This window comes from Pseudonaja textilis, chromosome 5, assembly GCF_049901715.1.
Source record: "Pseudonaja textilis isolate UNSWEBS1 chromosome 5, rPseTex1.2, whole genome shotgun sequence".
In the NCBI taxonomy this organism is placed as follows: Eukaryota; Metazoa; Chordata; class Lepidosauria; order Squamata; family Elapidae; genus Pseudonaja; species Pseudonaja textilis.
Window position 1 is genome coordinate 55,261,468 of NC_141994.1, and position 14,472 is coordinate 55,275,939.

At 35.4% G+C, this 14,472-nt stretch overlaps 1 protein-coding gene across 1 annotated transcript in view; it reads right to left on the bottom strand.

Annotated features, from left to right (window-relative positions):
* TRIM24 (tripartite motif containing 24) overlaps positions 1-14,472 on the bottom strand; it is a 53,426-nt gene that overhangs the window by 23,592 nt on the left and 15,362 nt on the right. The window contains exons 2-5 of the mRNA XM_026724366.2: positions 10,137-10,255; positions 4,678-4,825; positions 1,558-1,690; positions 1,148-1,264 (exon numbers count right to left, since the gene is read on the bottom strand). Coding sequence (XP_026580151.1) covers positions 1,148-1,264; positions 1,558-1,690; positions 4,678-4,825; positions 10,137-10,255 — 517 coding nt within the window. The remainder of the gene's footprint in view (positions 1-1,147; positions 1,265-1,557; positions 1,691-4,677; positions 4,826-10,136; positions 10,256-14,472) is intronic.

Below are 14,472 nucleotides of genomic sequence, written 5' to 3' on the forward strand. Positions count from 1 at the left end.
CAAACATCATCACTAAGTTTCACCTGTGGAAGAAAAATTCAAAAACTAGGCTTTGGCAGGAAAACTCATGATTACAGTTTTTTAGGATGCAGATGGTGTTATTCACATTGTCTACTGGAACCAGACATCACTATGAACTCAGAGTACTATAATTGATACTCAAAACTTTGAAACAATGATTAAGCAGAGTTCAGAAGCACAAGAATGAAATTTCTCTGTAACATGACCACAGTAGGCTTCACATCACAAGCCACCCAAGAGGCAATTGCGAACTTGGATCAGATTGTCTTACCCTGTCTGCCATACACTCCAGACTTGATGCCATCTGACTTCTACCTTTTCCCCAAAATAGTGTGTGGGCATCTATTTGACTCAAATGAAGATTTGGAAAGGATTGTCAGGACCTGGTTAAAGAGACAAAGTGTGGAGTTCTTTCATGATGGCTTTAAGAAGTTTGTCTATTGTTGGGAGAAGTGTGTAGTAAATGGTGGAGGTTGTGTGAAGAAGTAAATATAGGCAAAGAGCTCATTTCCTGGAATATTTTCATGTTTAATTTATTAGAATACCACTTGTTAAACTAAAATTATGGAGATAAAGGCATTACTTTTCATTCAACCCTCAGTTTTCTTTTTTCTTTTTAATATCTGGGCAGGCTTATAACACAACAGTTCCTCTCCTCCATAATTTCTTCTTGATTATAATATTAATCAAACTATGCAAACTCCAAGTTATCCCTTCTGCCAAAAATTATTACATTTTAGGTAGCATGATTTAGGGTAGGAATTCTGTTTTTTCTTTCACTGTGTCCATTGCATTCATCTTGCTTATAAATAATCTGCAGATATTTACTTAGCCACTGTAGGAAAAGATTTATGCTTTGTTCTGATTAACTGCCATTTTTATATTATTAAAACATACTTAGGACTAATTACATTCAAAGTCTTCCAAGTTCAAAGTTATCTTACTCTGATTCTCTTTTATGCATTTTCATGTGCATATATTAAACTCATTATTCTACATGTCAAATTTAGAGGGGTAAAAACTAAATGAATCCAATTAGTAGGAATAAAACTTCATTTCAAACATGAAAAAGAAGCTAATTGAGATATTAAAATAATGTTTAATATTGCAAAATAAAACTCAATACCTATTTTGAATCTGCTCCCCTGTATATTTTATATACTTGCTTTTTTCCATCAATTTTGTAATAAGAGTATCAATTATTACTTTTTGATTCTGAAAGGCTTCTTCTATAAACTGGTATCTGCAAAGTAGAAAAGAAAAAAGAAATATGTACTATGTTTACATTAGGTGTTTTTTAAAAATACATAGACCAAAACTGAATAGAGGAAAAAAAGAAAAAAAATCAAAAGATATAAATATAAACATGATAACCTCTATAAATCATGTCAAATTATACATTAACTCCAAAGCAAACCAGATTAAAAAAAAAAACTGGCTAGCCTGTATCTTGCAACTCATACTTTTCTAATAGATTCTTATTAGCTCTTTCTCCAACTTTGCCTTTTTTCTTGTCAGATATATTCATTTTAATACCTGTGTTCTTTGTGCTCCAGCAACTGACAATCCCGACATGTCAATTTGTCACAAGTTTCACAATAGAGTTTCAATTGCTCCTTTTTGTGGTAAGGGCAGAACACAGGTCTTTGATTGGTTACACCAACAGCTTCTGTTAAAAAAGAAAAAGGAAAAAGTCTGATGGATAGGAATTAACTGTTATAGACCTGGACTAAAACTGAAAGTTAACTCAACTAATACAATTTTGCCCCTTTTACAGTCTAGAAGCAGGGCAAAGTTCCTTTTCTTTTCTTCTCAAGATTGTCTCTCATATACATTTTAATCATACTTACTTTACTGTTACATTCCTGAAAAGATGCAAAAGTTTGTTTCCACAGAGACAATGCCTACAAAATATTTCTATCTCCTGAGCTTATAAATATTTAATATTGAATAAATATATATATTTTCTTTTAAAATGTTATGGTTTTTTCATTGTTTAGCTTTTTTGTGCACCACCTGGAATCCCACTGAGTTGGGCAATTTTACAAAAGGATAAAAAAATAAAATATTTATTTCATACACATTTTTCAGATCACAAAATCTGAAAAAACATTAGAAATTAGAAATTCTAATTTCTCAAAACAGGAAAAAAGTATATATAAACATTATTTTCTCATTGTCTCTTAACCCATTACATCAACATTGCTATCTAGTAAATTTTTAAACAGGCTGAACAGAAATACAAAATGATGATTCCCCTCCCCCCGCCTCCCATGATTGGACTAATCCATTCCCACCATTTAATCCACGCTGACATTGCAAGATCACTACCACCTAGTGCAGTCCTCAATCTGACTATCTCCATTCTGGCCATTTCCAACATTGGTTGTAGCCTCAAGAAGAAATTACCCGAGATAATATATTTGTCAGACTCTTGGTATACACTCAGCCTAGTCTTCTTGAACAAAATGCATTAAATGAATTCATGAGAAGGTTACAGACACTTCAGTAATGGAACCACTTTCATGGTAAAGCCCAATTTATCTTACAATTCGTTAGGGTAAAATTTTTATATATCCTAGGTGTTATATGACATATAGCGGGGGAAATATTACTTAATAACCATATGAAAGAGAGCAATAAAATTCATACCAATTAATGTTATGCACTAGCATCTGAATTCTGTAACAGCTGCAAATTATTAAGAATGGATATTTTATTGTGATATTGTTGATCTATTTATAAGGTAGGAACTACGCAGAGCACACAAGAATCATTTCCTGATCACTGGAAATCAAATGCAGGAAGTTAGGCTTTCAGACTTTTAATAAAAACATACTCTCTAGCAAGGTTTTTGCTTTAAAAAGATTAAGCTAAGGATCTTAGTTAGGCATGCTGAATTTCATGCTTAGCAACATATTAACTGAATGTCATCAAGACAGCCCTATCCATTTAAAGGCGGTTAATCACAAAGCAAGAATAAGAGGAATTTCCTAACCTTTTCAAGGCATAATTTAATATTTAGTCTTATGGCAGCAATCTCACACTTACAATAGAGTCTAAAACCAAAGTTCTTGGCTGATCCTCATCATTAACTGACTGATTTTACAAGACCAGAAATTATTGAGTGGAAATCCACAAAATTTTGAAAATAAATCTAGGAAATAGCAGCATTTTCAATTCACCAATCAAATGTACTGTCTTGTTATGTTTGATAAAATGAAACTCTGTTAACAAGATAGAAGTATTTCAAAGAATACAACCATACTACTAGATCTAGATATAATCCTTGGTAGTAAAACCTAATCATGGAAAGAGTAGTTATGCTATGCACTTTTGCAAAAATGTTTCAAAACATTAAGAAAAGCTTTACTGTGTCAGGCCACCTAACTGAACTTCCTTTTCAAATAGGTTCAGCAGATAGATGTATCTTGGAAAAACACAAACAAGATGCAACAACAATATATCTACATGAAAAGATTACAATATGAGTTTAAGGTTCTAGAATTTAAGGTTAAGAATCTAAGAAGGATTATTGGAAAGATAAATGTATGGCTCCTTTCACTAATGGATGAAGACCTGATTGTAAAAGCCGCCTATTGCTTATAATTTTCTATGGATAAATATCATGGAATATGGAATTCATTTATACACAATACAAGTAACTATCATCAAATAAGATAATTATATAAATGTATTAGAAGTACATGACTAATAATTGCATTAGATATCTATATATAGATTATATATAAAATTGTAACTATTTTCAGCTAAAACGATAGATTATACTTTTTCCTTTTTGTTGCATTTTTTTCACCTTTTTTTTAAAAAATGTGTTTTCTCTTTTCATTGACAATGCATGTATTTCTATTTTTATGGTTTTTTCTGTTTTTCTGTCATTAGCAATAACATACTAAATAAGGAAACTAAGAACAATTTCTAGAAAAAAATAAAAAAATAAATAACTTTCCTCACATTCAGGCAAAGTTTACCAAGACCTACTCAAACTAATCCTGGAGTTTTCTTGACCCTATTAAACATATGAAGGTATCAGCTACAATTAGAGAAATGCCAAAAGCCAATTCCATAAAAGAGCAAGGTCAGACAAAAATAGTAGATTAACTAAAGGTGCATTAATGTGAATTTCAAACATCCTGAGGTCAAAATATGTTCCTGAAAAAAACTCATTTTGAATTCAAACTAGCTGTTCCAATCTCATCAGAAGTGTCCAGACACTGATCTATTCTTTATTGAAATGTATTCCTCTCCTTTGTTTGAAAATAAATATGCTAAAACTAAAACCAGTTTGGCCTAGTGATTAAGGCATCAGGTTAGAAAGCAGAAGATGATCAAGTTCAAATCTTGCCTTAGCCATGAAAGCCAGCTGAGTGACTTTGAGCCAGTCACTCTCTCAGAGCAATCCATCTTACAGTATTTTTGTTGCGGGGAGACTAGGAGGAGGAAGTTTTGCTGGGTATGTTCACTCCCTTAAGTTATTTGTAAAAATAATAAAGGCAGGATATAATCAAACAAAACAAAAAACCTAGTTCTTCCAAGCAAGTTAATCGTCAAACTAATCCTGAGCTGGCAAGATAACTTAATAAAACTAAAGCATACAAACAGGTACAAATATCTTACATAACACTGGATCTTTACCTGGAGAAACCTCTTCTTTCTGTCTAACTGTATGGTCTTTTGTGAATTTCACTCTTTGATGAGCCCGTATACACGTCTTGCATAACCACTCTACACATTCCACACAAAAGCCATTGGCTTCTGCATTGTCTTCACAGCTTGTACAAACCTGAAAAATCAGAAGCAAAATATATTTTGAAACAAATGATTTTTAGTGACATTGAGACTATTATGAGAAATAAAAATATAGGAAGTTTTTGAGCAACCAGGACCGGAAGTACTATGCAAAAGTGTTAGGCAATTGTGCAGTAATGCTGTAAATTAAGAATGCTTTCAGAAATAGAAGTGTTAATTGTTTATTTTTATCCATTAACAAAATGGATGTTCTGTAAATGAACAGAAGAGAAATCCGAATCAAATCAGTATTTGGTGTAATCACTCTTTATCTTCAAAACAGTGTCAATTTTTTTAGGTACACTTGCACACAATTTTTGAAGGAACTCATTTTTGAAGGGAGGGAGGGAGAATTTTTAAAATTGGCTCTATCACCCGCACTCAGTCAGACTCAATCTTCTCTTTTAATAGTTGCTATGAAGTGAGACACAAGCAGATTTAAATCAACAAACTTCAATGATAACATAAAAATCTCTACAGAGTTACCAAATTTGTAGATTTGATCTTGATGATTAATGCAGAATTGAGATGGAAAGAGTATGAAATATTGTATTGTGCTGATCTAAGAACATTTTAAGATTTTGTAAACAATTAACTCTTGGTAAATCCAGGATAGATTGATTCTTGGGGTAATATAGTTTTCCACTTGTGATAATTCAAAGTTACAGTGGGCTCCCGTAAAAGGTACTTATAGTCAAGTTCCAAATTTCTAACAACTGCACCCCATGGTTATGTGACATATTTTGGGTTCACATTTAAGCTGTTTGCAGCATCCCATGATCATGATTTCCATTTTTACCAAAACCCATTATTTATTTCTAGTTATCGACAAAAGTACCCCACAAACAACGGATTCACTTAATGTCCACACATTCTCTTTATGAACACCATGTTCAGTTAATGACTGTTGCAAAAAAGAATTAGGTCAGTTACATAAGTGACCCACTTTACTATTCTTATGACTTACAACCATAATGGCAGGCTCCATTATGGTAATAAATGGAAGATTATTTGTATATATAAAATCTCATCTCTTCTGGTAACATGAAAGATCTACACAATAATGGTACTGGAATTAGTTTCAGTCTTCCATGTCATGAAGTAAATTTTAAACACATGTTCCATCTTCACTGGAAAGAAAGGAGTTTCTGAAAACATCCTCCATAAATTCACTCAGATTTGATTAATTTGGGCGGTTTTCAATACCAATCACACATAGCTTTTTCTTCCATGTTTGGATTCTTAAGTAATTGATTTATGCAAAATATTATGAGTGGTTTGAGTTATGGTCTTATGGTTTTGTAATTAATCTTCGTATCTAGCCAATTTTTCTTGCATCTGTTTTAAATCACTCTTTAGCTCAGCCAGATATTGTTGGATCAGCTTCAAGACTTATAATTTAACTAGGGTCTTTTAGTAACAGAATCCTCCTCTGCCATTTTTCCCAGCACAGCAAATAGTGACGCAGTTAGAATTAAGCTAGCTATGACCATTTGGATCTAGCTGCCATGCCAATAGTTCATTAAAAACAAAATTACATATATAATATTTTTAATTACCCGATGATCCACAGAATCAGAAAATGCAGGACCTTGAAAACCCTCTAATCAGCAAAAAAGCAAGATATGAGCCAACAAAGTCATCTCAAACTAGATATCAGTGAAGCATTAGTTAATAACTAACAATAACTAATTAACTAGTTAACTAATTAGTTAATAATTAACACCTGCTCATGGTTTTTTGCCGGTTGTTCTAAAGTGATTGCTGACTCCCAAATTTAGGAGCCCTGGTGGCACAGTGTTTAGAATGCAATATTACAGGCTAACTCTGCTCACTGTTAGGCATCCAAAATTGTCCATGGTAATCAATCACTCCGAGACAAGTATAATCTCCAACTTATTTATTTGGAACAGCTCTGGTACCTCTATTCAATTTCCAAACTGAAAGTCATTTTCAGCATGTTTCACAAAATCCACCTTCTCTCCTCCCATTTCTTACACTTCATTTATCACGAGAACCAATTAACTGCAGTTGGAATTTTTTAATGCAATGAAATAACCTTGAACTTTTCAACTCCTCCACCCCCTTTGCATTCGTTGTAACAATCTTGGCATCTGAATCTCAGAGCTGACATTCACAGCCAGTTCAGCATGACCTGCTCAAGGTTGACTGAGCCTTCCATCCTTCAGAGGTTGGTAAAATGAGGACCTAGATTGTTGGGCATGCGTCAAATTTTTCAACTTTCAATTTCTAAACATTAGGGGTGCTCAAAAGTTGTGACATGCCTCGGGGATTGTAAAGATATTTTTGTTAGTTTAATATAATTTAGATGTGCTTGGTAAGTAGCTACATAAATAGCATAACTTTTTAACATTGTTTAATTTGTTGAGGACAATATTTTTACATTTATAAACTGCTCAGAGGGTGCTGTAAAGCATTATGGAGCCGTATATGTCTAAATGCTACCGCTATTTATTCATTACATGTATGCCTTACTTCTTTTTCAGTTTAAAACTGCCTCTATTTGCACATTTATTGAACTGCAAAACTTGACATAGAAGTACTTGACATAGAAGTACTCTATTCTTGGAAGAGTAACTGCAAGTTCATGAGATAGAATTCTATTTCCAAGTATAATTTGACATTTCTTTTGCAGCACTTGCTAAACAAATGCTGTGGCCTTAAATGCAAACCTATTCTTCTGAATGAGCATTTTTTGCTGGAAACTGGTAAGAAAAATCATAAATCACACTCATGACCATGAAGCATTGCAACAGATTACGGTGACCTGTTTTCAGGATTGGTGATTTTTTTCTCTAATTTTCTAATTAAAATGATTTAAATTTGGTTCTTTTTAGGAGAAGAAATTAAAACGTGGTCCAGCGAGCTAAGTCAATTTCTGGGAGGACCCTAGCAACAGGGAGAGTGTCTTCAAAGACTTGACAGACTCAGTCCAATCAGCAAGAAGTGACTGATTACCCAATCCTGAATGCTATCTCCACCACAATGGAGAATAAGGTTATACGATTCTATGTGCGTCTTTGTGTGTAGGTGGCATATTTTACAACCAGAATTTCCAATGGTGAATAAGCATTGTAAGCAGATAAAAACAATTGGTAAAGTTCATTCTATATTAACACCAAGGTTTTGCTATTGAGAAATTTACTACTTTTACTGTTTACTGTAAAAGTCACTTTTATCAATGATTCAGCTTACTCTAAGTACTAAAATATATGAAACATTCTAAATATTTTATAGCATATAAACCTGTGATGGCGAACCTATGGCACATGCGCCACAAGTGGCATGTACAGCTATATGTGCGGGCACACAAGCCCCAGCCAAACTTACCTGCACTGCGCATGCGTGCATTTCCCAGCTGATTTTTGGCCTGTTTGAGGCCATTTTTGCCCTCCCGGAGGCTCAACGGAAGCCTCTGCAGCCTCAGGAGGCTGAAAAACAGGAAATACTGGAACAGGTCTGTTTTCAGCCTCCTGAGACTTCCCTCAATTCTCCAGGCCCCCCCAGAACCCCTGGGCTCCAGAGGTCCTCTGGAAGCTGAAAACAGGCATTTCTGATATTTCCCGAGGCTGTTTTCCAGCCTCCCAAGGCTTTCCTCGAGCCTCCTGGAGGGCAAAAACAGCCTCAAATGGGCCCCAAATCAGCTGGGAGGTGCGCACATGTGCAGTGCAGGTAAGGGAGTGGAGCAGGGATGTTGCGTGTGTATGCACAGGGAGCTGGGTGCATTGCATTGTGGGTGCCAGCACACACACGCTTTTGTCACACATCAAAAAGGTTCACCATCATTGATATAAAGTTTGGCGCAGTGGTTAGAATGTAGTATTTCAGTCTGACTCTGCCCACAGCCTGGAGTTCAAACCTGATGGGCTCAAGGTTGACTCAGCCTTCCATCTTCTGAGGTCGATAAATGAGGATACAGATTGTGGGGGACAATATGCAGACATTGTAAACTGCTCAGAGAATACCATAAAGCATTATGGAGTGCTATAGAAGTCTAAGTGCTATTGCTATTTAGCTTTATTAAATCATTACACCAAGTATATAAGAATGGCTCATATTTTCTCTTCCCATGTGGTCCTTTTTAAAGGTAACTTAAACCTGAAAAAGCTCTTTGATAGATTGTTCAAGATACATTATTCATTAACACCAGCAGGGGTGGGATTCAACCGGCATTATTACCGGCTCGGTAATTATGTTTTGTGCGCGCACGCGTGCCAAATGCACGCTGTGCATGCGTGAAATACACCAAAAGCTGTGCACATGTGAAATACACCAAAAGCTGTGCCGCCCAGACAGCTGATAAGCGCTGCGCGTGGGTGCGCATTTGAAAAAGCACTTTACTATTTTTTCAACTTCAGCTGTGCCATGCAAAGCACCTGAGGTTGAAAAAGCAGGAAATAAAGGTTAGGTAAGAACCCAGGCAGGTGGGCCAAACATCAGCAGACACAGAACCGGTTCTATGTCTGCTACTCTTCAGAGCTACCGGTTCTGTAGAGCCGGGCAGAACCAGTAGCATCCCACCCCTGAACACCAGCCTTTTCATTCAACTAAAAAGGGACATTCTATTTCAAAAGGATACTAATGATCAAATTGTTATCATTTTGTATTATTTCTAAAAAAGACTATTTCTGCAGATAGCCTACTTGAAATATCATCTGATATATTTTCAATTTCTTATGGATACTACAGTAGTTGCTTCTCCTATTTCTTAGATAAATGCTGTGACCCTTGACCTCTGCAACCAAGTTTCACATTTCTTTTTTTTTTTAGGAGGCAAATCACCAACATAAAAAAATCAAAGAAACTGATTTTTTATTAAAACCTGATCTATTTTTCATCTGGCAACATTTCAGTCAGTAAAACATATACATCAGTATCTCAACTTTTCTTTTCTGAGGATGAAATGCTAAAGAAAGGAGTGCTCTCACCTGTCCAGTTTTGCTTTTTCTGTCCTGTCTTTATACATAAAACATGCAACTGAAGTAGTTTATTAAATTGAAAAATACTTCAATCGTTTTTGTAAACCTAGTCGAGTCAGTATTTACATATTATGTTTGCTTTTTCTGTTTTATTTTTGTTTCTTTGTAAAGTGCAAATTTTATAACATAGTAATTTCTAAGTTTTAAAACAGTCTTAGCAACCTGTTCTCACTTCCTAGACAACTATAAAATAATATATGACTAAAAGAATTTTCACCAAGCATTAGTTTGTATTTGTCAATGGAGTATCACATATTTGACAGTTTTAGGAATCCCCAAAACACCTACACACACACACACACACACCTGATTTGACTTCTCCACTGTACTACTGGGAACCTCAGTAGTATCCTTCACAAAGATGTTGTCAATAATGTGTCTTTCTGCACATTCCTGGCCACAAATTGGACAGCGAACAACACCAACTAGTAGGGAAAAAAAGAATGTGGTAAATTATAAATTTACAAATTAGACATTATTCGCTCATTTTTTCAGGACTTTTTTTTATTCTATTCAACAGTGTCCCATTGCTTAGCAAATGATGCATTCTCCTCAGCTGATCTCATTGCTTCTTCTCTAAGTCTCACATCATTGTAATAAAACTTTATTTTACATTGAAAAATTCCTTAAACCAAAAGCATAGCCCTATTTTTTGTGTTCAAGGAACTTAGATGATCATATATTAAGCCATGTGGAATGTATTTATAATTTGGACTCAGGTCATATTATATGCATCTCACATCATATTATATGCAAATTAGCAGGGGTGGGATTCTACCGGTTCTGTCCGGCTCTGTAGAACCAGTAGCTCTGAAGAGGAGCAGACATAGAAACAGTTCTATGTCTGCTGCTGTTTTGGCTCGCCCGCCCGCCTGGGCTCTTACCTGATCTTTATTTCCTGCTTTTTCAACTTCACCTGCCATGTGAGGCACAGATGCAGTTGAAAAAGCAGAAAAAAGTGCTTTTTCAAACACTGCTTCCCTGCATGCAGCGCTGCTCAGCTGTCCAGGCAGCAAGCTGACAAAGATTTACATGAGAGCAGGCAAGCACATTGTAAATCACCAAGCCGGTAGTTAACCCTGTCAGATCCCATCCCTGCAAGTCAGGTCATATGCATTTTTATGAAATGATTAGTACCTTTAAAAATGATAACACTCAGAGTATAATAAAATTATAAATTGTTGAGGTAATTCCCCATTAGGGAGACGTAGTGAAAGTGGTGAAGAATAACACACAAACAGCATACAGCTACACTATATAGTAAAATGTAGGTTTCAATTCCAGTAAACGGTTAAGCAAAGTCCAAACACAGTCCAAGTCATTCACAGTTAAAGCAGTCAGTTTTCAGTCCAGGGATAATCCAAATAACAAAGTCCAGTATCAAAAACAGTTCAGCAACAGACTTACATCAAATCCAAGACTAATGATGATCAGCAACAGTCAATAAGGAACAGCAACACTCTCAGCAACAGGAGAAGAACAACCCAGGTTTCTGGCTCCATCTTATGGCTGTTTGACGAACCACACCCAATTACAATTTTAGCATTCCCTTAAAGAGACAGTATTAAAATGTCTATCCTGGTTTATATATTTTCCAACCAAACTGTTAGGTGACTTACATTCCTAACATTCTCCCTTTTGGATAGGACAATATATACAACCTTACATTCTAAGTCCATTATCCTCACAGCAAGCCTTATCCTTTAGTGAGCTTTGGGCTTTTGTAAAATGATCTGCGATTTTCTGACATACAGTATTCCAGCTTAATCATCTTACTTTGCACACACTGTCTCACATTTAAATATCTTAAATCTGTGTGTTTTCATCTTGTTTTAACACCAAGATTTGAAGCCTTCTGTATTGCTGATTGGTTGTCTTCATAAACAACAATAGAATCTGTTACATCAATTCCCATATCAATTAATAGTTGCTTATAACAAATTAAATCTGTACATAATAAAGACAAACATGAGAATTCAGCCTCCATTGCTGACAAACTTAAATGTTTCTGTCTAATAGACCTCCATCCAATCAACACCTTTCCCAATAATACTACAGTACCCAATGTAGATTTACGTGTATTTATGTCTGTAGCAAAACTTGCATCAGCATATGCAGTTAGACTTAGTTCATCTTTAGGCTCCAAATACAATGCATAATGCATTGTTTGTTTCAGATATCTTAACACACGCTTAGCAGCTTGCCAGTGCTTTTCAGTCGGCTCAGTATTAAATCTTGCTAATTGGTTAACACAGTATGGTATATCTGGCCTTGACCAATTACTGAGATAAGATAAACTACCAATCAAGGACTGATAAATGTTCTTATCAAAAACAGGACTTTGAACATCACTATGGCTAAACTCCTGGCTCATCGGTGTTTTAGCCGGTTTACAAAATTACATTTTAAAAGGTTTTAGTAATTGGTTAATTTTATCTGCCTGTGAGATTTTGTATCCTCCCCTAGCTCTATCTATCTTTAAACTAATATATTGTTTTATTTCTCCTAACTGTTTTATCTTAAATTTCTTCTCTAACAGTGATATTATTTTAGTAGCTTCATGTTCAGTTTTGGTGATTAATGCTATGTCATCAGTAAACAAAAGCAACAATGACACTACACCATCACTTTCCTTTTAAAACAAACATGGATCAGCCATGCTAGCTACAAAACCTATCTTAGTTAATTCCTTAACTATACACTGGTTCCAGATTGCTGATTGCTTCAAGCCATAAAGACTCTTTTTCAATCTCCAGCAATCAGTTATATTATCATTTTTGATACCTAAAGGTTTCTTCAAATATATAGTGTGTTGCAATGGTGCATGCAGATATGCCATCTCTACATCTAAATGATTTACAATGTATTCCTCCTTAGCTGCCCACACTAATGCTGCTCTTAATGTAGTAGCCTTCAGACTAGGCGCAAACACCTCATCATAGTCGTTTGCTGTCTGATTGAACCCTTGTGCTACTAACCTGGCTTTATGGGTAACAGTCCCATCTACACTAGTCTTAAGTTTATAAATCCATTTACGCCCTATGGCATGTTCACTTTGTGGTAACATAACATTTTCATATACCTCAGTTTTTGTAAGGATTTCAGTTCCTTATCCACTGCTTCCTGCCAAGCAGCCTGATCCTTTGCAGGATACAGTTTCAGTTCATTTTAATTACTAGGAACTGTATTTACTTGGCATACAACACTAGCCTGATACCTATCAGGTGGTCGTGTTACTTGGGTTGAACATCTAGGTAATACAGGGCTTACTGGTGGACTCACCTGTTCCACCTTCTCCTGTTCTTCTACCTCCTCTTGTGCCTGTTCTCCTACTTCCTCCTGTTTTTCCTCTTTAATGGCTATTCGTGTTTTACTTATTTCATCTTTTTGGACTACTTTGGTGTCAATAATAACATCATTGCTGGATTCCTGTTCCAGTTTATCCCACCCAACGTGCTCAAGAAATTTAGCACTAGCACTACAATAAACAAGAGCTGTGCCTTGATCCCAGAATCTAAACTATCTATGGTTGGCCTCGTAACCTACAAAAAATAATTTCCTTGCCCTATGTTGTCCTTTCAATCTTACTTGTGAGGGAATATGCACCCATGCTGGAGCTCCAAATGTGTGTAAACTTAAATTTGGCTTTCTGCCATGCCAACAAGTGAATGGCCATTCTCCAGTTGTTGTGTTAACTACACTGTTTAACACGATTGCTACACATTATGGCTTCACCCCACTGTGTTTCAGGCAAACCTGAATCAGATAATATAGTGCGAGCCATGGCTTGTAATGGTTGCCCTCTTTGTTCTACAAATGAGTTATGTTGTGGTCTGTAAGGTGCAGAACGTTTATGCTCAACACCAGCCAATTTCAACATAGTTTGAAATCTCTTGTTAATAAATTCAGTCCCATTATCAGTAACTAAAGTAATTACTTTACTCCTCATTTTTCTCTCAGAAAATCTTAGCCAGTTTTGTTTTTCACGGTAGCAGAAACTGTACCTTGAGTAATGGTCCATTATACTCAAAACATAGCAGGCCCCTCCCAAACTAGGTTTCTTAGGACCAATTATGTCAGCAAACACAACCTCTAAAGGTTCTTTGGTCTTAAAACCATTACTTTTCTCCTGGCTACAGGCATTACAATTTAAGTACTTACTACAGAGTTTTAATTTTACTCCCTGACAATTCAACTGTTTGTTTTAGCATTTTGAAATTAATGTGCCCCAGACGTCTATGCAGTAAATGTATACATTCATCATGTGACTTAACGTTGTTATAAACCAAGTTAGCCATCTGAAACTGGTCATCATGTATCACATATAAATCATTCTCTAAAGTAGCAATAACACTTTTACCCACTTTCTCTGTTATACAGTTATCTCCCCTAAAGGTTACTACATAACCAATATTAACTAAAGCCCTTACTGATAACAAATTAAATTTCAGTTTAGGTACATATAACATAGGTAAATGCTCATTTACACATGAACAATATGCAGTACCTTCACCAGAGGCTTTCATCTTCCATCCATTTGCCAATGATACATGTTGTTTACTTGTGGACATCTTTACAAACCTCTATTTCTAGTAATGCACTCTGATGCTCCACTATCAACAACCCACAAATCATGGTTTAC